This window comes from Vanellus vanellus (genome assembly GCF_965231255.1).
Source record: "Vanellus vanellus genome assembly, chromosome: 25".
In the NCBI taxonomy this organism is placed as follows: Eukaryota; Metazoa; Chordata; class Aves; order Charadriiformes; family Charadriidae; genus Vanellus; species Vanellus vanellus.
Genome location: NC_138930.1, coordinates 4,823,360 through 4,849,846, shown reverse-complemented (window position 1 = coordinate 4,849,846; position 26,487 = coordinate 4,823,360). Strand labels below are relative to the sequence as shown.

Below are 26,487 nucleotides of genomic sequence, written 5' to 3'. Positions count from 1 at the left end.
ATCAGGGTTGAGCATCCTTTGTCATCAAAACCATTAATTTGGATTTGTGGATTATTCACAGTGACTGCAATGGTGTAACTTTTGTAGTTCTGGCACCCTCGCTGGGCATGTTTAACTGGGTAGCATCAGTGTGGTCAGCAGCAATACCGAATAAAAGAGAAACCCATCTGTTTCCAAAAGTCACACCGCACTTACCGTTCTGCAGCTTTTCAAGGAAGCTAATAAACCTGCATTTTTGATAATGGTTTTAGTCTTCTTACTTCCTTTGAAAAAATTTGTCAGAAAAAATACTTTTAGCAGATAGACTGACACATAGATGTGAATGAAAAGCAGCGGATTATAGAAATGCATGCGCTGTGCACACAAAAAACCATTTCAGCCTCTTGCTTTGTCTTAATGTGGAATTAAACACGGGCAGTTAAAAGCTTGCAGTGGAAGCTTTCAGCAGTACTCCTCAGAGAGGTGTCCTGGCCAGCGCAGAGGTAATGAGCATCATAAGAGACTGAAGAGCCACTTCTTTCTGATGTTGCCTGGTCCCCCTGCCCCCTTCCTGACTTGGGGATGGCTGTGATTTAATTATCTTACTCCTGGAACTCCTTGAATTGTCTTTTTTTTTTTTTTTTTTTTTTTTTTTTGTTTTGCTGCTGTTTTGTAGGTCTGATTACGTAGCGGATGATCTTCCTAGTAATATCTTTTCTTCCCCGGCCTGAGATGAATTTATTTAATCCTCTCAGCTTTTGTCATTAAGGCATCTGCCTGAATTGATGTAATCCCAACCAACCCTTGAAGCAGTCAGTATGCTTTTCTGATGGGTGAAATTTTAGATTGTGTCTTGGGTCTGTCTGCATTTTCAGTCCCAGAGTTAATTTCCAGAAAAGTATCTATTTGTCTCGGGACTGATTGTCATGAAGAGATGATGGAACAAAGGAGAAAAATGTACAGATGTCTTAAATTTCTGTGCAGCTGAGAATACAGAAAGAAAGTAATGGGCTTTGAGAATACAGAACTTTCTGATAAGTCATACTTTGAGTTCAGTCCTTTTTCCATTAAAGAAACTAATAGTATTTGTCATGTACTCCTGGTCTACTGGGGAATTTTTTTAGAGGAAACTGATACAAAGTCCTAAAGCTGTGTATGTGATTACATGTTCTGCAAGAAATGAACCCTAAATAGCATGTATGATGACAAAAAAGCACAAGGTTGCGCCTTCAAACCTGCCTTTTGGAGCCCTCTTTTTAACTGACCGTGCCTTCTTTCTCCCCATGTAGCTTTGAAAGCATGCAGAGGCTTTGTGACAAGTACAACCGAGCCATTGATAGCATTCATCAGTTGGTATGTATTTACCTTTGTTACGCTCCCTGATGTTTATCTAGCTGGTTTGAATTCACATATAGTGAATAATATCCAGAGTGGTGACTGACTGAGCGCTGGATTATACGCGTTAGTCTACTTGCATCACCAGGATTCAGCGCTTCCATTCTTTTGGAGAGTGAAGAAGTCTGATATCAAACCTTCTTTTCTTGTTCACACCTGGGCAGTCAAAGAGTTAGTACTGGAGGAGCATTCTTACAGAAAGCAAAGAAAAAAAAATTATTTTTTTCCCCAAACCGGAGATTTGTAAGCTATTACTCTTTAGCGTGCGCTTCTGGCATCATTGTTTTGGCACTTTGAAACAGCTGAGTTATCTTTAGGGGGAAGAAAAGGTTTCTCCGCATTTAGCATGTAGATATTTCACAGGGATTTATCATATAGATTTACGTTTGCATGGGGAAATCCGTGGCTTATGAGTACTTAAATAATCCATATGAACTCTCCTGTGTATTGTGGAAGTGATCCATGGCTTAGGAATTTCCTTGTTTGCCACTCAGTTCAGCCACTCTGTTCTGCGGGATCACTCTGGCAAAACTAGAATGTAATCTCTTTTCAGACCAAGTTAACAAGCTTTTGGGTTCTCTTACCTTCATAAAAGGTTGAACTGGAGGAAGCAAAACACGAACAATGAATTAATGTTACTATTCTGTTTAATTCTGAAAGTAGAGGTGGATTTTTTTCCTCTGCTGTGCTTGTGGGAATTATTTGAAGTGTGCAGTGTTATGGCAACTTGTTTGGATTCAGGCGTCTTCATGTGTTTGTTGGTTAATAGCTAAAATTTTTTAGCTATTAAGCATTTGTAATCGCTGTCTGAAATGGCAAACCGGATTGGTTGGTTCTCGCCATCTGAATCTCACATAGAGGAATGCTCAGGAGGGATCCTGGAGTTGTCCTTTTTCTGTTTGTTTTTCCTTATCAAAGGGAGAGGTAAACATTTTTAAAACTTAACAACTTTTATCTTTAGGACAGGCTTTTTTCTGAAGAAGAAAGGAAGCTTGTTTTCCATCTCTTTCCTGCCACTCCCTGTTTGAGTACATACGATCCCTCCCATCCCACAGTTCCTGAAAGAAAACGAAACTGCTCTTATGGTGACAGTACAGCCAACATCAGTTCCGTGGTGATCAGTAAATAAAAAACGAGCGAACAAACTTTTACACCTCCTCCAACTGTATTCAATATTAAGCTTTACATTGCCTGTTGATTTTTACATCTCTTTAATTTCCCCTTTACCACCTATTTCCAGCAGGCGTATTTGAAATTACCTAGTGGTTGAGGTACAAAGTATAGAGCAATTGCTGCTGGGCCATTTCTTCAGTATCGTTCACTGGTTTTGTCTTTACAGAGCACCTGCAGACCAGCTTGTGAGAGAGGGGATGGGAGGGAATTTCTCTCATTTCTGCGTTATGCCAATGCAGCTGCTTTTGGTGATGTTCACTTGTTTTCACCTTGGGTTCATTTCTTCTTCCTGCTCTTTACCTTTAGTGGAAGGGAACCACCCAACCGATGAAACTGAACACTCGTCCCTCCAACGGGCTCCTCCGGCACATCCTGCAGCAAGTGTATAACCACTCGGTGACCGATCCAGAGAAACTCAACAACTACGAGCCCTTTTCCCCAGAGGTTTACGGAGAAACTTCCTTTGACTTAGTGGCCCAAATGATAGATGAAATTAAAATGACAGAGGATGATTTGTTTGTGGACTTGGGCAGTGGTGAGTGACTGATAATTTAAGTCGGTTTTCTTTTTTCTTTCTGCTTGCCGGTTTTTCCTTTCTTTAAAAAAAAAAAAAAGTGAAATTCATATTTGGAAAGTAAACCAGGACTGAGGATTGTGTTACAGGGTAAGCACCTTTTCTAGATAATCCCCAGTGATGTTCCTGCTTTTTATGACAAGATTAAATAGACCAAACGGACATCCCAGACTTTCTTCCCTGTGGCATTAGTGAAATGTCGGCCTACAAATGCAGTAAATCCTTATTATACAAAACTCTTGGTTTCTGCTGCTATTGGAGAATACATTTATAAAGAAGAAACAATATTAAAAATGATGCCTGAAATATAACAGTAGCAGTTCCATTTCTGAGGTTTCATCTATTTTCAGTGGATTCAGTTTATGCCCTTCATATCTGAAAATGTGAGATCTTGCCCCGTGCTGTGCCAGCCCCAAACACTTGGTATGGAATCTGGAAATTAAGCAGTTTTCTTCCTCTGACACAATTTTCAGCTGCCTTGTGAGACCCCACAAAATCTGTCTTAAAACCTACAGCTGCATATCATGAACAGGTTAGAGTTTTAAAAGGAAATAGATGTTTCTAGTTGGTAAAGAAACTAGATATGACTCAAACACATGTGGAACAGATATACTGAGTAAGAAGATGATGATGTTCTTTTTGTAGCTAAAATCTGGTTCGGAGCGGGAAAGGAGTAATGAGAATTTCCCCTTTTACTGGATCGGGTTATAAAGTTTTAGATGAAGTATGTTTTGGTTTTGTTGCTGGTATGATACAGGTCTTCTGAGGAAAAATATTTGAAAATATATTCAGTTGTTAAAAATCAAATATATTTTAAATTTAAATACAGCAGGACTGCGATTCCCCCCAAAACGTAACATATCTCCGGCCAGGGATCTTTAGTGATGTGTTTTTTTAATTTCTTTTTTTTTTTTTTTTTTACCCCCTTCCTCAGTGGAACTTATGTCTGAAATTTCCTGTTTGAATGACTTATGTTCAGATGAGACATTTAGAAAAGCATCAGATCTGATGATCTATTTTCCATCTGGAAGAAAAAAATTGCCATAGATGCTCACAATTGTTCGTTCAGGAAGGTTAAAGAAGATCATATCTGAAGTCCTGTAGTGCTGCTGATTATGTAAGAAGCTCAAATGTTAGATGCTTTCACCCAGTATCATCAGAATTAAGGTCAGGTATTTACTGCTAACTTCCCCACTTTAATCTTGGAGATTGACCAACAGTGTAAAAACTCACAGTCTGAAAAGCCTCTGTGAAAAGAATGGTTTAAATTCAGAAGTCTTTAACTTTTAATATTGGGAGCGCTGAAACAATTAAAACCAAAACATTGTTGTTGAGTCTGTGCTGGAGGAGTGAACTTTTTGTAAATTGTAATCCGTGCAGTATTGAGCGCGGTGTAAATGAAAACGCTGTCACAGCGTATTATTTCTGTCAGTAAATTTTTTAATGCCGTTCCAGTAACTCCACGCATAGAGCAGTGGCTGAACAGCGGGGCTGAACCCCCCCCAGGATGCTGTGGCTCTTCTTGTTAGTTTTGTGTGTGATGCCAGGAATATGGGGCTCATTGCAGGAGGAATTTATGGAGGTATGCATCATCATTAGGCCAACTGAAATTACAGTACAGCTAGGGTCTTGCAAAAAGAAATGCCAAAGACAGGCGAGATTAATAACTTCTTATGCCGTATCGTGGGATATCTGACAATGCAGCGTGTTCTTGATCGTCCCTTTAGTCTTTGTCCTCCTTGCTCTTCGTAAATAAGAAACAGCGAAAGAGTTCTTGCCTCAGATCTTTGGCCACGTTCCCCCTCCCCGCAGAAATGTATACACATGGAAATACGGACGTACACAATACGCATGTGTATGCAAAATGGGAATTGGCAAAAAACACCCAAACCCAACCAAAAAAACCCCAACAACAAAATCCCCTGTCAGCACTACAGTTCTCATTGTGCCTGCCAACATTATAGTGGTAATGGTTTAAATGCAGGAGTTCCACCCCTTCAATTACCAGTGCCGCTTCCCGCCGGCAGCCAATGACATGGAAAACAGCAATATGTTTTCTGTGCAAATGGGCTTTCGTCTTAGATTCCCTCTTGTTTCCCATGTGGTCATCTGCAGAATGATTAAGTGCACTGGTGAGACAAGAGTGCATTTTGTGTTACTCATAGGCAAAAAGTGATGCATCAATGTACTATTGGTGAATAGTGGATGTTATAAGAAAATCTGAAGTGACTGCTTTAACGAACGTGGAATAACATTGCTGTAGTGTGTGCAAAATGTGGGTCGCTCATACAGAGAGAAAGCTGATGAGTAATTTTTCTTTTTTTCTTTTTAACATAAGCTGGGGTGGGGGAGAGGGAATGCATTCCAGCAAGGTGTAGAAATGGCAGCTAATTACTGCCGGGAGTGTGTAATGCAAGGAAAATTTGGAGTGATGGGAAGTTCATGCATTTTTAAGTAATACTTAGTCTTGTCAGCGTAGTGGTTGCTGCTGAAATTTGGAGTGTTGAAGCCTATAATATTTTCTAAAATAGTATTCTAAAGTAGCTCATATAAATAAGCTTCACGTGTGCTCTGACTCTGTGCTGCATTTCATGGTGAAAACCGGTATAAATATTGCTGGACTATGACAAACATTTTAGCTAGTCTTTAAATTAATGGTGTTGGTATGTGACCAACAAGTATTTGGCTTGGGATGCGGTAGAGTTCGGCTAACTGTTTGTTCAAATAATTAAACACTGAATTACAGAGTAAAACCTGTAGATTTGATAGAATGCACATAAAATTTGTGGACAAAAAAATTAAAATGCAGCTCTTTTGAAACCTGTGTGAATTTGTAAAAATGAGCCTGTAATATTTAATAAAAGTAGCCATTATCAGTACAAACATTGCTGTAAATGTAGTCTTTTGCTGTTATCATAAAAAGTATATTGAAAAATATAAACCTCGGAACTACAATGCCAGAAATTTTTCTCTGTTAGAAAAGTTAAATTGCACTGCTTACTTTCTAGCTAGGATGTAAACCCTTTTTACCGAAAACCAGATTCTTAATGTTTCACATCCTGTAGGTAAATGGGACTTACTTTAGTAATGCACGTTGCCTGGAATCTGCTTTTCACTTGAGAGATGGGCAGAGTTCGCATGGGAACTGTCAGACACTACTGGGAGTTGAAATTGTACCCTGAAGCCTAGTCCCACAGATTACCTGCATTTTTCCTGTTGGCTTTGCTCTAAAAGCTCTTATCTCCCCTTGCAGTGGTTTTCTACTGAACCTCGTTCTCAGATTTGTCTTTTTTGGTCTTCCTCACAGGTGTGGGTCAGGTGGTGCTTCAAGTGGCTGCAGCCACAAACTGCAAACATCACTATGGTGTGGAGAAAGCTGATATTCCAGCCAAATATGCTGAGGTGAGAGTTTTTTTGAAGTGAGTTGTGTTTATGTGCCTTATTTGAAGGCTTACGGAGTGGTTTGGGATCCCTGTTAAGTGCTGTGCAGGAAAGAAAAGCAGCGTTTCAGTCCTGGTTGCTTTTGCTTCTGCGGTCAGTAAGACCTGGAGCGCGGCGTGTTCGGGGAAAGCAGTGTTTGTCTAGTTGTGTGCTAGCAGTGCTTGCGGAGTGCGCAGAAGGAGCGTGAGCATGTTTCTGAACTGGTTTCAGGACCAGGAGGTGTAAAGCTGTTTTAACAGTGATGGCATAAGACCTGGTCAAAAGGAAATGCAGTTTAAGCTTCACCTAAACACCTGCAATCATTCCGTGTCTGAAATGGCTCTAACACAGGGCTTCCAGAGACCACAGCATTAAGCAAACCTAGGAATGAGTTCACCAAACAAATAGTTCTTAAAGGTTTTAAAGGCTATTTTTTGCTTACAGTAATGATGCCCCTTTTTGGTGTCCTAAAGCTGAAGTTCAGTTTAGTTATTAAACTGTTTGAGGCCTGTGTTGGGTATTTGGTTAATAAGTGCTCAGTAGGCACCGAAATGAAGTCTTACTATAAGAAAACCATAACGTTTAGTCAGGCAGGCAGTTTTCTTTACGCTTCTTCTAATTCTGTGCCAATGGGGACACACAAAGATAATCAGTTCCAAGGCAAACCTGGAAGGCAAATGAGCTACAAGCAAACAATAAAGGTTAGTCATGCCTTACTGTAAGAAGTTTACTTTCTTCAGGAGACTGAACAGAAACTTATTCCTCCGTATTGTAAAAACAAGCTGACTCAGCCTGTACAGGCTAGAAAATTATACCTTATGAAGGGAGGGGAAAAAAAAAAATCCTTGATCCTCCTTTTCAGTGGTGTGGGCAAAAACGCATAAACACAGTGGTGAAGGGGATCAGACAGGCATCTAAAAATCCGTTTTGTTTCCCCTGCCATGATCCAGTGGAAATTTCCAACCAGAGCACTCTTTGCAGTCCCTCTGTGTGCGCTTTGTGGTTTCATTACAGAGTCGCTTGCAAGGCCTGGGCTCCTGTCTGTGTTTACTATTGAACTTAGAGGGGAAAGTTAAATTCTCACTTTCACTAATACCCCTGCATGTCACTGTGCAACCGCAAGGCTTTAGTGAAAATAGTTAGCAAACAAAAAAATTACCCACAAATTGAATATGAGGAGTGTTAACCCATGGAGTACGCTCAGTTTTAGAAGTACAGCAGTATTTCCTAAGATAACTGAATGAACAAAATATACCACGTTATTCTTCTGGGCACAGACAACGTCCTGTCAGATTTAACAACCAACCAGCTGCTGCAGTGTCAGAATGTGTGAAGCTGCCCGTGTACAGCTAATCTGCCTTGTGCTCCGTGTAACGGACCGGTTTTCCTCCCCATCTCTGACATACATTTGTGGAAAGGATTGGATTAAGTTTCTAGTTAAGATTGGCTGTGGCAACTCATCTCTGGTTACTATGATAATTAATGCGGATGACTTTGAAAAGCATCAGCTAAAGAGGAAGAATGTTATGGATCTGTTCTAGTGAATTTGTCTTAAAAAAAATAATTAAAATGTAAGTTCATATGGCATACGAAAATACTGAAGATTTTTGTGAGTTGTCCTACTAAGCTCTGGAGCGCTTTTGAAATGTAAAGAATTTAAAAACACATCTGTCAACACACACTGTTTTATTGACCTGCTGATGGAGGTTTCCACCATCTCCAAGTTGTCAGTGAAGCCAGAATCCCTGCTGTGCTTCTCTCCCTTGTCTCCTTTCCCTGCTGCCTCCGAATTTGAGTCCTCAGATATATGGAGTCAAATCCTAAAGATCAGGAGTGTTTTTTCAGTCTTCCAAGACCCCGAGTTCCATTTTCAAATGTGTTGTACAGGTGTAGCTGGACCCTCCCTGCCACTCTAATGCCCTGTCTGTGTATTGTCGATTTATATAGATGGGGACGAGATGTTGTAAATGCGGAGATGCATATGTATGCCATATCTTGATGTATGGGGTTTTTGGTTCCTTTCTCCTATATTTGGGCGATGGAAAACCGGTGCCAGCTACCTGGTTGGGTAGTAGCAGCCTTCTGTCCTCTGCAGCCCTGGTCTGGTCAGATGTAGTTTGAAGCTTTCTCCCTGGCCACTGCCAAGTGTGATGCTCCTTCTGTTTGCTGTTGCAATGCTTCGCATGCCGCTTTCTGCTTTCTCATTCACTCTACAGAGCTGTCTTTATCTTGTGTCTCCCTTTGCTATCTGGGCTCATACTGGACCATGTTCAGTGCCTCCTTCTCAGAGGGGGATTATGTACCACAACACAGTAGCTACTTAAGGTCACGCCATTTTTAGTGCCGCACAGTGTCAACTCAGATTGCCTTGCTTGTAACCTTGATGCAAAGGTGGGAGAGAAGATGTCAGCTTTGACTTGGCCATGGTGAAGCAAATTTGGTTTTAAGGAAACTAAAACTACAGTAGTTGTCTGCTTATCCTTTGAGTTTTAATGGCCACACTCCCCCCTTCCCCAAAAAACCAAACAAACAAAGTCTTGGGGTTCAATAAACACTGTCAGAGCTGCATCTCTTTTTATTGCGATGTAACTGGTAACACGAGATGTCCTAATAGGTGGTTTTGTTTTTCTTCCCTCTTCTAGACGATGGACAGAGAGTTCCGAAAGTGGATGAAATGGTATGGGAAAAAACATGCAGAATACACAGTGAGTGAAACTCAGCTGAAAATCTTTCTGATCCATGCTGATGTACAGAATTTGCAAAGTCCTCTTCACCCTCTCACCAGCTAAGCGGCAGTATGAGTCATATCTGGTGCCTGGCTTTGATCTTGATTCCAAGGATGGTGTTCTCCAAGACATCCTCCCAGGCCCCTCTCTTTGTCTTGCTTGTCATGTGGTATGGTGTTATTGGGAGCACTTTCAGGTCTTTTCAGAAGCTCTTGGAAGACTTATTCTTCTGAAACGTTGTCGTTTTAACTGGGGCTGCCACGTGTCTTCTGTTTGTATTAAATCTCCTTTTACCCCCTCCCCCCCCTGCCCTCCATGGTGTGGGGGTTCTGCTGGGCAGACTGTTGAAAATGGCAGCTCCTCCTTGGGTTTCTGAAATCTCCTGCTAGAAACAAAAGCTGAAGCTTTGGTTCTGCAGGCAGGGTGAAGGTGTGGTCACCTGGGACAGGGGGTGGAGCAGATGCGATGGCAGGGGTTTCCACCTTGGGGAGCATGGGGTTGAAGTTCTGGATGAATGCCAGCCCTGTGAGATGAGAGCAGAAAACTCCAGGACCAATGAACAGGATAGATGGTTTGTGGATGGAGGTAAGGGGTGGGTTGTGGGCTCAGGAAGGATGGTGGGTGGTTAGCTCTGCCTTGGAGAGGGTTGGAATTAGATGCTCTGAGGGTGGAGCTAGAGCAGGAGGAGCAAAGGGGTCATCAGAGGGCATGTCCCTCCTTGGGGTTAGGGACACATGTCGAAATAGCTTTCCCCTTCCCTTGAATGTTACTTAATCATTGCAGATGTGTTTTCCATGCTGTAATGATAGTTTGAAGCATATGTAGAGTTGTACTCTGTCTTGTGTCATTCCTTCCCTTTTTCCTTTTCTTCCCTTTCTTAAATTATTTCTTCCCTTTCTTAAATTAACTCCCTAGTTAATCACTTTCCAGTGAGGAAACGTATGTAATCATAGTACAATAGGAACCCACTGGGAGTTTTGAAAATACATGTATTTATGCTTCTCCTACCACTTCCCTGTGGTCAGGGAAGAGGATGGATGGATCAGGGTTGTTCCCTAATTGCCCGGAGAAGTTGGGTTGCTCTTTCCTGCTCAGAAGTTGCAGCTCACAGCAACGCGCACTGCAGTGTCAGCGCGAGCAAGTGTTTGGGGAACAGCTACTTCATTTCCCTTTTGTACAGAGCCATTATTGCTGTGGTACTGGAATGGTTTGAACCACATGGCTTTCAGCGTTCCAACAGTGTGGGATCAAATGGCAGGTCATTGATGGCCAACCTTTATTTCCCAATTTTTCCATGTCTGCTGGGATCCTTGGTGCTCTTTAGAAGACTTACCTTGTTACCAAGGGAGCTACAACCCTCCCTTCGGGAAGCCGGCTGGAGAAGGTGACAGTGCCACCTGCCTCAGTGCACTTTCTTCCTGAAATGCCTTTACTGTGTAGCACGATCTCCTTCAGAGGGATGCTGGGCCTGCTGCAGGACTAGTTTGTAGCAGGATTGATATCAGGCTGCTAACTCTTTCCTGCTGTGGAAACACTGTGAACGCTTTACTTTTCATGAAAATGGCCATATGGCATTTTTCCATTGTGTCACCCAGCTGGCATTACATGAAAGGAATTGTTACTGAAGATACTCTGCTTATGAGCTGTGTAATTTAAAGAATAGGGTAGGAACTTGGACTAAAATATTGAAAGCATATTGATTGCCGTAGGCAGCGAGCATTTCCATATTGTGCATTCCAAGTGACAGAGTCTGGTACTATATTGAAACAAAGCTACTTATTTTTTGCTAGGTTCTTTGGCTTTATAACTCTGTTTTCTGAAAAGTGTTTGGGGTAAAATTTCGCTTTCTTGATTATGCAGTCTGCTTTTCTGGGAAGGGTTGAACACTTGCAGCACTTCTTGTCTTAAGGAAAGTTGGTTTCCTATCACCTTTTCGTAGTGTTGCTTGAGGATAGATTTTGCTCTGTTACATGTAGACACGCAGGGCAGATTTTAATTAGTTTTCATTGCTTCATCAAACATCCTAGGCTTACACTTGCTTTTTCTTGTCAAACGGTATATTTTCTTTAGTAACTCCTTAGACAGCATCTTCTGTAAGTGACTATCATTAAACAGAGAGCAAACTTGTCTCATAATGCAGCTAGAAGACACTGGAAGGCACAGAATTAAAAGCCCGGTATCTTCATATTTCTGGAAAACAACCTTGTCCCCGCAAAATGCAGTGGGGTGCCACAATTCCAACTGTTGGAGACAAAATAAGCACAAATTGAAATAGTCTGTCATCAGCAGAGCTTAAGTTGTGAATTCCACTCGAATGTTTTAGGCAGTCATATGAAAAATAAATATTTTGAGAAGAATAAAGTGTTGGAGGAGGGAAGCTTGGCAGAGGTTCAGTGGGATGAAGTCTCAGATCCCACCTGCAGCTTTGTCTGAATAATGTAGACGGTGGTTTTGACTTCATGCACGTAACAGCTGCCTCGCTGTAATAGTAAAAACTGTGGTACATAAGGCAGTAATAAATCCTGGAGTTGGGCCTGCGGGGTTGTGGTGTATTTTCTTTTGTTTTGTTGTTGTTTTTTTTTTTTTTAACAGCCAAGAGCCTGGTACAACTATAGGTTTCCACTATGAATGGATTTTTTTATTTCTCACTGAAAAGTGATCTGCTGCTTGTCTTCAGTCTTGTCTTTAAACTAGCACTCTTTTGGTGAGGCAACAGAAGATTCACGTCCTTGCCTTCCCTACTGGAATATTCTTGTTGCTGCTGGAAGTTCTGAGCTTGGACAGGTGAATTCACGGTCCAGATTGTCCAACCTGATTGTCCAAGTATATTTCCAATCTATTTTGTCCACAATCATAGAAAAAAGTCTCTCTTGAGAAATGGTTCCATACAAAACACGCCGAGTCCCATATATGCAGTGAAACAAACTGTCCTTGTGGCATCACTTTCAGATGATAATTCTCCAGTAGCTGGTGGCGAAGTGACCTGCAATGTGTTGGATGCCTGAGGCTTCTGCGGAGCTACGGCTGCCAGTCATGGGTCATTGCTGCAGCTTTAGAGTGGGATGATCATTTGGGCCACAAGAGGAGTGGGAGAAAGGTTGCTTGTCGTATGTTGGCTTGTAAGTCTCCTGATCACCAGCTGTTATAGGAAATCGTATCTCATAATCCTGCTATGATTCTATGATTCTGATTGAGGGGATAAAAGAACCCCAGAGAGTAACACTTTCTAATAATAATCTTAGTTTTTATATTCAGTTGATATGTTTCGACTTGCAATATTTACATCCCTGTGCTATTGTTTAGGTTCTGTTGCTCTTCAACTTTCCTGATGTCTTAATTCCTGATCTGTTAGGGATAATCATTCTTTGCTAGTCCTCTCTGTTGTATTTGGAGGGAATGGATTATACTTTTGTCATCATCATCAGCTGCTTCAGCTTTTTTGGACTAGAATGTCCCTCTTCCAACACATCTCACTTTATTTCAACTCCTTTGATCTTCTTGTTTCTCTTCCCCTGGAACTCGGAAGTTTCCAAGATTAGCCTTACCCCCATTCTTTTCAAGAAAACTGTCTGAAGGAAATGGGAGACTTTTCTAAGGTCATTAGGGCTAGATAATTAGAGAATCTTTCCTGGGGAATTTCTGCACATGTGCAGTCATCAAATTAAAAAGCAGGATTGCAATTAAGAGGCAGATGGGTTTTCATGGTTTCTAACTGTAAATATCCTCATGTGGCCTCAAAATCGGAGCCATCTCCAGGTATCTAGGGCACAACGCTGAGACTGCCATGTAGCAGAAAGCGCATGAGCGTTCTTCACAGGGTACCCTTGAAGAAAGGTTTCGGTGTGTCCTCAGTTCCTCCAACCTGTTGCAGCCTTCTGCTGGGAGAAGGTATTCTTCCAGTCGTAGGTTAGAGTAGGTCTCTGCAGGCGAAGTTGGCGGTAGCTGCGGTCGCACGTTGGACTTCTGCTGAAGACACGGATTTGTTTTGGTTTTGTTCACTCGGGGTTGTTACAACAGAATACCTTCCCCTCTGCCATAAAAGCTTATTTTAGCAGGAGGTGGAAATCATCTACAAGTCTTCAAAATAAGTGCAGGAACACACGGGTCAGCGTTGCTAAAGGCTGGGAATTTGGCTGGATGGACATCTCTGACGCCGGCGCTGGCTGCTGAGCAAACCCCAGTAGCTTCTGCTGCTGAAGATGCTCCGTGGCTCAGCCCCGCGGATTAGAGGTGACTTTTGATGTGCGTAAATCAGCGAGAGCCTGGCATCTGTAAGCTCGCAGGCTTCTGTTTGGGGTGCCCTGTCTGGCTTGTTTTCCTGGAAATCGCTGCTCTGAGCAAAAGCAGAGTGCTTTGTGTAGGAGTAGCATTGTCTCTTGTTGCCTGATAGCAGCTGCCGGTTTGTGGGGATAACTGACATCACCTGTACTTAAAAACTTCCATTGCTTAACGGTACGCTGCAGCTGAGGAAAGGGCAAGATATCTGTCCCAGATATTTTTGAATGCCCTATTTCAGCGGGAAACTTGTTGTTTTGGTATTTGAAAAGCCCTCCAAGCGTCCCCTGTGGCTTTGAAATGATGCCACATTTTGGAGGTTTGGATTCGTGCCTCCAGTTATTTTTGAAAAGAACAGGAACCTAAAAATAACCATGTGTACTTTTCCAGGCAGAAATGACTGGTTTTTGTGAGCCAAGCGTTTGCAGGGAGGCTGCTGGAATGAGACGGTCTGCGTGTGAATTTATGGCTTTGTGTAGCCGGTCAAACAGAGCGTTACCAGAGAGACTCCCAGCCTGGCGCTGGGGCGAGAATGGAGCCCTCCTCTGCCGCAGAAGGGCTTGACCTTCAGAAACTGTTGCTCTGCTACGTGATGAACACGCTCTCACTGGAGTGCAGCTCTTGTCGCTTCCCCCGGGCGGTGACCTGCTGGTTTTCTTTGAGTTACAGGGATCGGATGCCGTTGAGGGTATTTCCGCAGTCTCAGTAGAGCAAATTTATCTGCTTAAAAAAACTGAATAAAAACCTGTTTTGGCTTCTAAATTTAGAAACAATGCAGGCTGGCAGCTCTCTGAAGCGGATTTCACTGAGCTAATTATCCTTTTAGATAAAGCATGTCTCCTGCATTGTCTAATCAGATGAAAATATCTGCATTACAGATGGTCCCCTCCATTCATTATTCACTAAGGAGATTAAGTTTCGCAGAGAGAGGAGGAACACGATGGGGGTGGGGACACTGGTGGGAAGAGATTGAGTGTGTCCCTGTAGCTGTCACTGCTGTTTTGCGTTAGCGTGCCACCTTCTCCCTCTGTGACCGTAATGGACCATGTTCTTCTACTGGTTTCCTACTGCGGCCCTTGGCCAGGGGTTAGTTAGCTGGAGTTTTCTTACCAGTTCTTGTTTCACTCTCAACATTATTGTAAACGACAGAATTGGCTGGGATTTTGGGGAGATTTTGTTGGATTCCCTGGGTCGGTTGATGGGGAAGGCCCTACTTTCCTCCCATTTGGCCATTGTTTATTGATTGCGGCTCCCCAAGTACAGTAGGTGAAGAAACTGGTCGTGAGTAGTCATCGATCAGATAGCTCTTGTACCCTGTTTTGAATTTAGCAGAACACCGATCCAGGAATCACTGTCTTGCTTCCAGCTGGGAAGAAATAACCAATTTTCTCCCGACCACAGTTGACCATCTGGTTATTTCTGTACCCCAGTATTTTTCTTGGTGAGATTTTTCCCTCAACGGTTGGCTAAGGATTAGCTAGGGTGGCGTTACGATACAAAAATAGATGGATTTAAACAGGGCTGTGGTTCATTTGAATTATAACATGGCTATACCTTGCAAAAGTAGATGGGGAAAAAGTGTTCAGCCTCCATGCGTTATACCAGGTTAGAGTGTGGAGGCTTTGATTATAACTGCTATTCCTAACTGCATAGGTAAGACAAACATAGTGAAACTGATCCAAATAAAGTATAACAGCCACTTAGGTTAGATTTCAAGACCCTTATATGAAGCTTATTATTTCAAATTAGTTCCATGTTACGCTGGTTCTTTGTTCCCTTGCTTGGACTATGGCTTTGTCATCATGCTTCCTTATTTCTCAAATGTTTTTCTTTCTCCTGTTAGTGTGTGGAAACCTCATGTAGGCATTAGAAACTGACCGTGTGGCGGGGAGGACTGCAATATAGAAGCTGACTTAAAAAAATTGCTATAAAATAAGCATAGTTGCCTTGAATGTGGGTTTTCTTCTACTGTGTCTTGGTTACTCAACCATGAAACTATTTGCTACAAGAACAGATAAGACTTCGAGACACAATTCTCTCTTAAAAATAATCCAGAGATGGTCTCCATTCACAACTAGGGCGTCTAGAGACCCAGAAAAAATGTTTCAGTATATGAGGTGATAAAAACAATACTGTTTCGAACTGTTCTGATGTTTCAATGAGTTTCTACTTCAGATTTTGCAGACACCTAGTAGTTCATGGTTAGGTTGGATCTCTCTGAACTCAGCCTCCAACATATGTTCTAACTAGAGTGGGGATATCAAAACACACATCCCCTCCCAGCAGGTGGGAGAATACAGGTAGTAATTCTGTTTTCAAACCTGGTTTCACCTAGCTGTTTGGCGGAACAGATAATTCAGACTAACTTCAGTTATTCTAACCTGCTGTTTTCAGCATGTTTAGTTTCTGCCACTTAGGGCTCTATGCAAACTTCTTCATCTCTTGCCTGAGAACCCTCGATGTTTGCTTCTCCCAGACCTCTTGGGCAGTGTGTAGCAGCAGGGCATTTGGATGACTTCTTTTTTGTTTGTTTTTCCTCCTTTCCTCTCCAAGTAGCAGTCCCACTCCTGTTGGCCACTGTGGCTTTTTCCTTTGCCGCGGCTCAGTCCGGTTTACCCCCCTTTGGCATCCTTTTGCGGCTCTGAGTGGCCTCAGGCTGCTCTGCTGGGAAGAGAAAGCTGTGGTGGGACACACCAGGCTCCGGTGCTTCACCGAGACAGGCACACCAGCTAAGCTAGCGAGGGTTGGAAGTAGCTTGAGCGTTGAGCATTGCAGCGCAGGCACTTCTGTTGGAGTTGTCACTGAATGAGAACAGGTGCTGGCATGTGAAATGCTCACTTCTCTCCATACAAAGGGGTTTACACAAAAAGAGGATGCTAAGCAGTCACTGTCATTGCTTTGATGTTCCTGAGGTTCTGATATAAGCCGTCATCTTACTTGCCCCTTCAAAGTGTGTCATCATCATTAATTATATAGTTGCATATTATTTTTTTCTCTCCTCTTATCTTCCTCTCCCAACCCTCCTTCTGCCCGACTGGTGGCACAGCAAAACAGCACGGCCCATAGATTCCTCTCTCGTTTCAAAAGCATGACTGAGTAAATGTTAATTTGTGGAAAAGCTGTGTAGTTACGGGCATTAACCTGGGACTTGATGTGGTTTCATCAGAAAGGTACTATATAAGTCACTGAAGTCATAACTAATTATTTTCAAATAACGCCTTTATGTTACTTGATTTGCAACCTGTGTTAGAAGCATTCAAGATTTATATTTAGTACCACAGAAAAATCAGATGCTGGTCTGTCTGTTGCACCAAGAGCCTGAACTATGAGGCAGCGTTTCCGGCAAGCGCTGTGCCGAATCTCCCCACTGCTAAGAGGGGCTGACCGGACCACGGGGGTCAGCAGGGACTTGTGGAGGCTGATTGTTTCTGGTACGGGGACTGTGCGGCATTGCCAGCTTCTCCATGGAGCACAGTCTTCCTCGGGCATGGGTGATACCTGGAGACACTTCCCCGTTCCTCCAGTGGCAGGAGAGCAGCTGAGGGTGGGAGCAGAGAGGGAGGCACCTCCAGGACCAGAGGTCTTCTTCGGGACACCCTCGTCTCCTCGGTATTTCCTAAAGACTTCATTTGCCCTCATCTGTAGGATTATCACTGCATTGGTACAGCGTGTTTGGCTTTCTCCAAAGGGAAAGGGATAAGGAGCAGAAAGGAACAATGTTAACACTTGTGTGTTTGTGTGTTTTTTTTGTGTTCTTTGTCTTTTTTTAAGCTGGAAAGAGGTGACTTCCTCTCGGAAGAATGGAGAGAGAGAATTGCAAACACAAGGTATAGTACAGCAATTGAATGCTGCTTTATGAACTGAATATTTGGGAGTTTGTATAATGGAAATTGGGAGGCTGGCCAGCTTTTTATATAGAATTTCCATAGCAAATACCAAAAGCCTATCTGCCAACTTTTATACTGGCCTCTTTAGATCCTGTTTTCTGACTTGAAGAATGGGTTTAAATGCATGTCCCATGATATTACATACGAGGGTGTATCCAAGATAAATTCTGGTTATACAGAGAAGTATAAACCTCTGTTTTGCATATCCTTGCAGTTCGTGTCAGTGAGTCTAGCAAAAACTACTTATCTTGGCTATTGGTGCATACAGCTAGGCTCATTTTCCATTTAAAAAAAAAAAGGAAAAGACTGTTCCAACTTAAATTGGGAATTCATTTAAGCTGATTGTCTTGAAGATTTATTGCTGTGAAGATCTGTACAGAGGGTTAGACTCCTTTTCGATGGTATAAAAAGGGAGTAAATTTGTTAAAAGCAGTAAAATATTCTTCTGTATTTTTAAAGGCTTTGCATTCTTTCAGCCTTATGGACAGAAGATAAAGTCTGTATTTTTTTTATGTGACCTTCTGGGCCACCCTGTTCTGTGTGGGAATGGAAGACAGTTGTCAAAGAGGGCTCTCTGAAAGTCCAGCGTTGTAGCAATTTATGGATTGCTTCCAAGACACTGTTCGAAGAGTACTCCATCAGGAAGGCGTCTGCCAGGCTGATGACTTTTGCATTATTGTGCACCTCAGTTAAACTTCTGGAGGTGCCTTTTAATTTGTGGACAGGCTCGTCCCAGCCTTGCAGCCCGGTGGGGTTTTGCTTTGCTTGCTCTTCCAAATGCACACTCCTCTGCTGTCTCTGCAAATTTCCTTGGAACCAACTGAAATTTTTTAAAAATTTATTTTATTTTTAGCTGAAGCACATCTAACTGCATGCAGAAATGCTGGGAGATGTTTATTTTGAATGGTACGCAGCTAATTGTATGCCTACCGCTCCGCAGCCACCTTGTGCTCTGATACAGAAATTCAAACAGAAGTAGCTTTTTGCTCACAACCGTTTGGCGTTTGTGTTTGATCCGAGTGTGCCAACTGCTCAGTCTCTGCTCTCTCTAATGAGGCTGCAGATTGACTGCAGAGTTCACAGTGGAGCCCCCTGCTCTTAGCAAGTAAGTGGAAGTGTCACCCTGTCACCCTTCCCGGGAGCGCGGACCGGTGGCCAGGCTCTGGGGGAAGGATGCATTTGTCTCGGCACGCGGTTCTGCGTGGTTAAGTGCTGACATGGACGCGGGCCGTGCAGCACGCAGTATTCCTGTTCATAACCGTGCCGCATTCCTGTCCACGACTGCAGTGTTCTGTCCATAACTGCACTTGTGGCTTAGGACTACGTGCTGAGCAGAGCGCTGCGATCAAGGTGGACTCGGGGTTCCCGTGCTACTGTCACGTGCATAAAAAATACTGTGCCAGAATGAACATGAAAAAAAATATACATATATCTGGCAAGCTCTGTCTTTTTCCCTTCCTTTCCTGGATATTTTCTAGTCCCAGTAATGTGCTTGGCTCTTCTGCAAGGCCCTTTTTGGCATGTGGTGGGAAGGAGGAGGAAGAAACCCCTGCTAGCCTTACTTGCCAGGCAGGGTTTCCCAAATTTCCAAGAGCAAGGCGTAGCAAGAATAATTTTTCTTGGTGTATAAACATTTTTCTCACCCATGGTTTTATTAAAACGTGGGTTTATTTTTTTAAAAAAAAAACCCAACCAACAAAACCTTGGCTGCTGCTCTTAAGCTCAGTGTCCTTGTGGAACATGTTTAATGTGCGGAGGCACTAGGAAGGGAGTTTTCAGACAGGCTTCTTGCAAAGAAATCAGTTCTTCGTGTTGGAACACGATGCCCGGGTGGCTTTCGCGGTTCCTGCGTGCAGGGTGCTCAGTGGCTCCCAAGACATGTTGAGGACTCTTGTTGCAGGCTGGGGGGAAACGGGCACCGGGGACCATTAGAACAGGCCCAGGCTCTTAAAAATCAAGGGGTATATCTTTTTTTTTTAATCTGTGATGTGTTCTGTTTCTTTCCCCAACATTTTTAGATATTTGTGTGATTCTACCTATGTGCAGGTTTCTTTGTTTCCATGTGACTGTTTTGTTTTTTTTTTCGGGAACAAAACTCCCTTATTGGGTTTCCTAACCCAGACAGAAAGATGCAAATCCTCCGTCGTGGGCTAGGGTGAAGGGTTTAGGACGGGGAAAAACCTGCTGTGAGATGTCAACCGCCTTTTTGCATTACGGGGGAATTTAGAGCTAGAAGAGACAATATATTTTGCTGTAATATTTTAAATGCACCTGAAGAAATAATGGGATAAAATATGTATCGCTTGTGTTGGAGTATTGCTTTTCGTGTGGGGATGAATGACTGCGTGTGTGTTTGATCTCACCATGGCAGAGGGGTGAAAACATTTTGCACATTGTTTTTATGTTGAAACTTAGGGTGCAAAACTGTATGCTGAGAGGAACCGTCGGAGCAGGACGCCTCTCAAATGTTTTAAATGTAATTGTGTGGGCAGTGTGTGTGAGCGCGTGAGGTGGGGCGGTTTGTGTCGCTACACGAGAAGAAAGCGTTTTGTTAGATGGAAGTAGCTGTGTCAGGGACAAGCTGTGTTTTTCGGTTTCCCAAGTGGCTGGAAGGGCTTGAAGTGACAGTGACTTGTTAATGTGGGGAGTACTTGTGTGTGTTTACTTGGCTGCCGTTTGCCTCTCCCTGTTTATTAACCGGACCATTATTTTGCAGTGTTATTTTTGTGAATAATTTTGCCTTTGGTCCTGAGGTGGATCATCAACTGAAGGAGCGATTTGCGAACATGAAGGAAGGTAACAAATCGAACTGAAAAACTTTTTCCATTGGTTTCCTGCTTTTTTTTTTTTCCCATTGGTTTTCCAGCTGCTGCTGGTGGTAAGGGCTTAGTTAGAGCCAGCAGAAGCCAGGTTGGTGGGCTCTGTTCTCTGCCTTGTGGGCAAGCGTCTGCACCGCAATGGTTATTGCTTGGACTTTTTACTTCCCGCCTTAATATCTACTCTGACCTACCTGATTATTGATTATTACTGAAAGAGGGGAAATTAAATGAGGTATCAGGAAGAACTTCTTTGCTGTGCGGGTGGTGAGCCCCCGGCGCAGGGTGCCCCAAGAAGCTGTGGCTGCCCCATCCCTGGAGGTGTTCAAGGCCGGGTTGGATAGGGCTTGGAGCAACCTGGGCTGGGGGGAGGTGTCCCTGCCCAGGGCAGGGGGGTGGCACTGGGTGAGCTTTAAGGTCCCCTCCAACCCAAACTGTTCGCTGACTGCTGGGAGGTAGCTCTGCACTCTCTCTGTGGAGCTCTGTTGGGGTAGGAGGAACTGCCGGTCTTTTCTTACATGTTACGGGAGCCGACAAAATGTGCAACAGCCAAGACTGCAAAAGCATGGCTTTGTATATCCAGTTTCTGTAATTGGACAATGAATTCAGTTATTGGATTCTCTTATTTAAAATGTTCACTTTTTGTACTGGGTATTAACAAATAAGTATTAAGATGGGGACGCTGTCACTGGACGGCTTCTGTGCTTCTAGAGAAGTTGTGTTGCAGACACTAGTGACCAGGGATGTCCAATAACCCCTCTGTGGCCTTTACATTGCCTGAAGTGTATTTTTTTTCTTTCCTCTTAACCACTTGGATAAGTAACAATTGTATTTGGTTATGGTAGAAAATTAAAAAATAAGTATTTATGAAAAGAAAAATGCATGGCATGAAAAAGAAGCTGTGGCTTCCCATAGTACGGCTCTGCGCTGAAGTAAATAATGTGACTTTTGGGCTCCGATGCAAACTGCAAAACCCCAAAACTTAAGCTGTTTTTGCGAACTTTAGTGGTTGATCCTTTTTTTTTTTTTTCTTCTTTAAAAAAAACTTTTGTTTAGTGGTGGCTTGAGAGGAGTGGCAATATGGGGAAAGTTCAAGAGCTCTTTATAAAATGAAGAAACCTGACTTCTCTTCCCAGAATGTGCTCAGGCTGTGCCTTGGGCTTAATGACCACAAATAGCTGTGACATGGAGATGAGCTCTCTTTTAAAAAGGGCTTTGGGGGCTCGTGTATAAGAGACACGAACTAGGAATGAGGTAGCGTGTTCCTAATTGAAATTTCTATAGATTGCCACTGAGAATTAACACGCTCCCTTTTTTTTTTTTTTTTTTTTTTTTTTTTTTTTTTTTTTTTTGAAGTGTTTTAAGAGCTGTCATTTTAAAGTGATCCTTGAGGTCACTTGAAGTCCATAGCTACCCTGGCAGGGCTACTACGTTGAATTTTTTGGATGCTGTCAGAATGAACTTGAAATAATACTTTTTAAATTTTTTGTAATGATACACAAGTGGTAGTTTTATTAGGGCTGCTCTTTAGGGCTCTCTATGGGGTTAGATTTAATAAGTAGTCATTTCTAGAAGAAACAGTGGTAGCTGACTTTGCTTTTTTTTTTCCTTTCCAGGTGGGAGAATTGTGTCCTCAAAACCTTTTGCACCTCTAAATTTTCGAATTAACAGTCGAAACTTGAGCGGTATGATTGCCCTTTTTATTGTTCATTACAGTTACGCTGTATTCATTAGCTGAACGTGTCTGTAGCGGGGTTTTGTTGCTCTTTAAAGAGTTGTGTAAGTACGTAGAAGAATGCTGTTGTATTATTACAGTATACATGCCAAAATCACACAAACGAAAAAACCTCACCCAACACTGGAACAAACAGACACTCATTTTATGGGGTTCATCCCGTGGTGTTTAGATGTTTGTACTGTTGATGTTTCCCTGGCTGGGCGTCTTTTATAGTTGAAGAGAAATAAGGTGTTTCAAGGGCATGATTCATTTCTTTAACTACAAAGAGCTGCAGTGACTAACTTGGGTGCAGGTTCCTTATACCGTAGCTGTCTAAATTTGGACAGGTACATCCTACCAGTCACGATTTGCAAGGCTTAGAAGCTGAAATGTTCAACTTTGCCTTGTCTTCTGTGCCGTAAATGGATCGAACAGACCTATGCCATAAACGCCCGGTTGCTGTGTCTGTTTTATTGCCAACAAAAGTTTTGTGTTTCTCTTCTGAACATAGTGGACTTGATATTTGCCAGTGTTGTCCTTCGCAAGTACAGGAACTGCAGTTTAATGGGGTTTTGAGATTTACTAACACCCCGTCTTGTTAGTTTCGCTTCTGACCTTTTTTCAATTTTTATTGTTGAATTTTTTCAAGCAAAAGAATGACCAAGCTGGCTTTTACAAATATTTACTGTGTCCAATGCAAAACATTCCCTAAATTTAAAAAAACGCCTTATTCCCCTCCTTGCACAAACGTGGCAAGTAACATACTGAGTTACAAATCTCAAGCTGTGTTTTTTTGGTTTTGGCTTGACACTCACGGTAAACTGCTTTTCAAGAATAGTAATTTGAAGGCTGTCGTTAAGGCATTTTGCTGAAATTGTGCCATTGTGAGTTATTTTTACCAAGCTTGAATTGTTGTGAATGTCCTGTGCATCCAACACCCAAAACTGCCCTTTTCTGTCCTGTTTGATACTCTTTTCTGTGGCATCCGATTGTTTGGAACCTTATTAACCATTGCGACCTGCCTTGCCAATCCTTTCTAGACACGTACTTGAAAATAAAAGGAAAAAAAAAAAAAAGGCAGAATGGTACTCGTGGAAATCCTCAAACCTCCAGAGAGCTGAGATCAGTCTGTCAGTTTGCTAGTAAGACAAAGAGTGCCTAAGTGAAGCGTACCGCCTCTCGCACAGCACGCTGGAACTAGGGGAAATATAAGACGCCGCTTCTGAGGTTTCAATGAGGAGACCTGCCTACCTAAATAAATTTTTTTGGCCTCTCAAGCTTTTTCTTTCCAGGCTTCTGACCATTTCATTCTCTCGCTCTTTGCTAGGTTTGGGAGACGGCAGTTATTGAAAAAGTGGGGGGCAGGCAAAAGGGCCAATGTGTACTTCGTTTTTCCCCTAATAAAAGCCCTGATTATGAGTGTCAGTTGAGCCGGTTATTTATCCTATTTCAGCTTTCAGCCCAGTGTGGGTTTATTTGGAATAGTTTTCTCGAATGCTGAAGTTTTACATATCAACTGTTATTTAATGCTTACTGTGAATGTTGATGTGAAAATTATATAGAGATAGCTAATTAAGATTTGGGTGAATGAGATTGCTTGGCATAAGAATAGATAATAGCCTCCACTAATAGGAAACCCTTCCAGGGATTCAGATAAGAGGTCCTCGAAAGAAATTACCTTTGTGTGCTACAAACAGTGAGGGGAGAATTGTGGGAATAAATTTTAGGTCTTAATCCCATCCTGTGAGTGTACTGTACTTGGGAAATACCAATATCAAATGAAGACGTGTGGGACGTGCTTGGCCTGGGGCTTGTTCCAGTCTCAATGGCCTGTTCTAAGTGACATGTCATCCTCTTAGAGCGTGTGGCATCAAATGTGGCCGATAGCCTTCCCGCGCAGAGGTGGTTTCACTCTGCTGTGCGAGCTTTGTGCTGCTGCCCTACGAGGTTCTTCAAAATGCTTTTAATTCAGTGGGGTTGGCGTTGTTTGTGCCTGAGTATGATTTGAGTCGCATGGCTTGCCTGTCTATCTACTGTTTTGATCTGAAGTATGAACGGTTAAAAAAATACAGTGGAAAAGACAAAGCTTTAAGAAGCAGGCAACCTTTTTTTCTCAATACCATTTTTGTCCTTAGTAGTTCCGTCTGGAAAAAGAAATGGAAATGTGGAAAGAGTTGGGACAAACCAAAACAAGTATTAAAATGTGGTTAAAATAGTGGTTGAAGTTGCTGAATCCTAAGCTTTACTTTTTGACTCTTCTGGGTAATTTTCTATTTAATTAGAAATGTGCCATAATTCCTTCTGCAGTTGTGCCTCTCACTCAGTGTTCAGTGGTTATGGAAATGCTTAGACACATCCCATACCTATTAATTCTAGGGAACAAAACAAATACAGACAAGAAAGCAAATATAAAACGTGTCTGTCCCCAGTCCAAATATAGTGCAGTTACAGTTTACATGGGTTGGATCTAATGACGTTCTGTTACTGGTCCTACCTAATTAAATCCTGCCTGTTGCTACAGATGTGTTGTCGCTGGGGTTCTCGTAGAAGTTGTCTCTGAGACACAGGCAAGTTCCCTTTGTTAAGCGCTTGCACTGACTAGCACATGGTCTTACCCTAGAATGGCTGACTCTCTCTGAAGTAATGAAAGGTAGATCTTCCAAATTTCTTAAGTTTTCTGTAGGGTGCACGTAGCAAGAGAATAAGAAATTGCTTTTTAAACTCACTGCAGGGCTTTCTTCTAGGACATTGCTATCTGAATACCAAATTTATCTCTTTGTTTCGAATATGCCTTTACTGTTGCATGACTGGTTTCAGCTGAGTAGAACTGAGTGGCAAACCGAGTGAGCTGTGGTTCCGTAACTTGACTTTCTTCCTTTAGACATCGGCACTATAATGAGAGTTGTGGAGCTATCACCACTGAAAGGGTCTGTGTCATGGACCGGGAAACCAGTTTCTTACTACCTGCATACTATTGACCGAACCATAGTGAGTATAAACACAAGCCAGTAAATCTCTGGCTGCTTTACCTGCTCTGGAATCAACATGCCAACATCAGATCCTTGTTCTTGGGAATCGTTTTCATATTCCTTTGCACACCTAATTGGAATGGGTGCGCTCCCCTCCCCCTCTTCCCCCCCCCCCCCAGTTACTTGTGTGGTCTTGCTGAACGTGCGGATCGATTGGCACGACTCAGCCTCAGGCTGCTTTGTGTTACACAAACGGGGGAATTAGGGACAGCGCTATGGTAGTCTGTTAATAATTTGTTGAAGGTGCATAGATTTACCGATATAATTACTTCTCATGCTCCAGAATATGCAGCTATTGCAGAACGGTGGGCTTGTGCTACAGCTTCCACACTGAGTAAAGACTCTGTGGGTCTTCAGTTTGCTTTGTGGTGTGCAGACCGTTTCCTTCTATCATATTCAAGCAGTAAATCTCAATTTTAGTTGAACTTTCAGTTGCTGTAGAACCAGCCAAAGCTCCATAACAATGCTGATGCATTCACTGTTGGGTGGGTTTTATTTTTCCCGTTAAAGAAAACAGAAACAACCCTGTAGAAATGTAAACTTTTATGGAGAAACAGTTTATTCCCATACTGAGATTTTTGCAATATGATAGTAAGGCTATTTTTCTAAGTCTGCTGTAGTGTAATAATGCTTTTGTTAAAGAATATGCTGGAGTGCAGATAAATATTTTAGTGGAGTACGAGAGTGAAGTAGCTTCATTGAAAATAACCTTCTGCTGAGTAGAGATATATGATACACAAAGCTTTAAAACAAGGATAGGCAGTGGTGAAGATGATAAAACCTTGTTGAGGCTTGGATTGTGTCCTGCTACACAACGGGTCTGTGTCGCTAAAAAGAATGAATGTAAATGGCTTCTTGATGTAGTTTATCAGAAGAAAACCAGACAGAATTTCTGCAGTTCTGCATTTGTCTTAAGCTAATACTTTGTTCTTATGTATTCATGTGTCGTGACTTTGAAAATGACTATCTTATCTTCTATTTTCAGCTTGAAAACTATTTTTCTAGTCTCAAAAATCCAAAACTCAGGGTAAGTTTTGCTCATTTTCTGTAGAAAACTCAAAATAACGGAGCAGCCGCTATGAGGAATTTAGTCACTTGTTAAAGATGGACAGGATTGATAGAAAATCAAGTTTTCTTGATAAGTAAGGAAAGTGGGTGTGGAGCTAATTGAAGCGAAGCATCACATGCCATCAAGCACTAACACAATCATGTTCGAGAACTTTCCAATGGAGAATTAATGGGGCAGCCACAAGGTGGTTTTCCCTTGCGCTGGAGGCCCATAAAGAACTGTTAGTTCATTAAAGAGCTGAAGTTAAAGGAGGAGGTGATGGTTTGAATCTGTCCCAGTGTTCAGCTGCATGAAAATGAAGCTGAAGAGCACTCCGGGATGTTACTTTCGGGAGACGCTATTTGAGATGTGAAAAGTGTTGTCAGTTGCTGCAGTCTGTGCTATCGCACGTGGAATTAAAATGCCAGAGGATTTTTGAGGCTGCGCT

At 42.4% G+C, this 26,487-nt stretch overlaps 1 protein-coding gene across 1 annotated transcript in view; it reads left to right on the top strand.

Moving 5' to 3' along the window:
- DOT1L (DOT1 like histone lysine methyltransferase) overlaps nucleotides 1-26,487 on the top strand; it is a gene marked incomplete at its 5' end in the record, with an annotated part of 71,772 nt that overhangs the window by 21,048 nt on the left and 24,237 nt on the right. Inside the window, 9 exons of the mRNA XM_082495366.1 lie at nucleotides 1,269-1,332; nucleotides 2,854-3,082; nucleotides 6,429-6,523; nucleotides 9,184-9,246; nucleotides 17,314-17,369; nucleotides 20,146-20,225; nucleotides 21,862-21,930; nucleotides 24,844-24,950; nucleotides 25,977-26,018. Of these exons, the coding sequence (XP_082351492.1) occupies nucleotides 1,269-1,332; nucleotides 2,854-3,082; nucleotides 6,429-6,523; nucleotides 9,184-9,246; nucleotides 17,314-17,369; nucleotides 20,146-20,225; nucleotides 21,862-21,930; nucleotides 24,844-24,950; nucleotides 25,977-26,018 (805 nt within the window). The remainder of the gene's footprint in view (nucleotides 1-1,268; nucleotides 1,333-2,853; nucleotides 3,083-6,428; nucleotides 6,524-9,183; nucleotides 9,247-17,313; nucleotides 17,370-20,145; nucleotides 20,226-21,861; nucleotides 21,931-24,843; nucleotides 24,951-25,976; nucleotides 26,019-26,487) is intronic.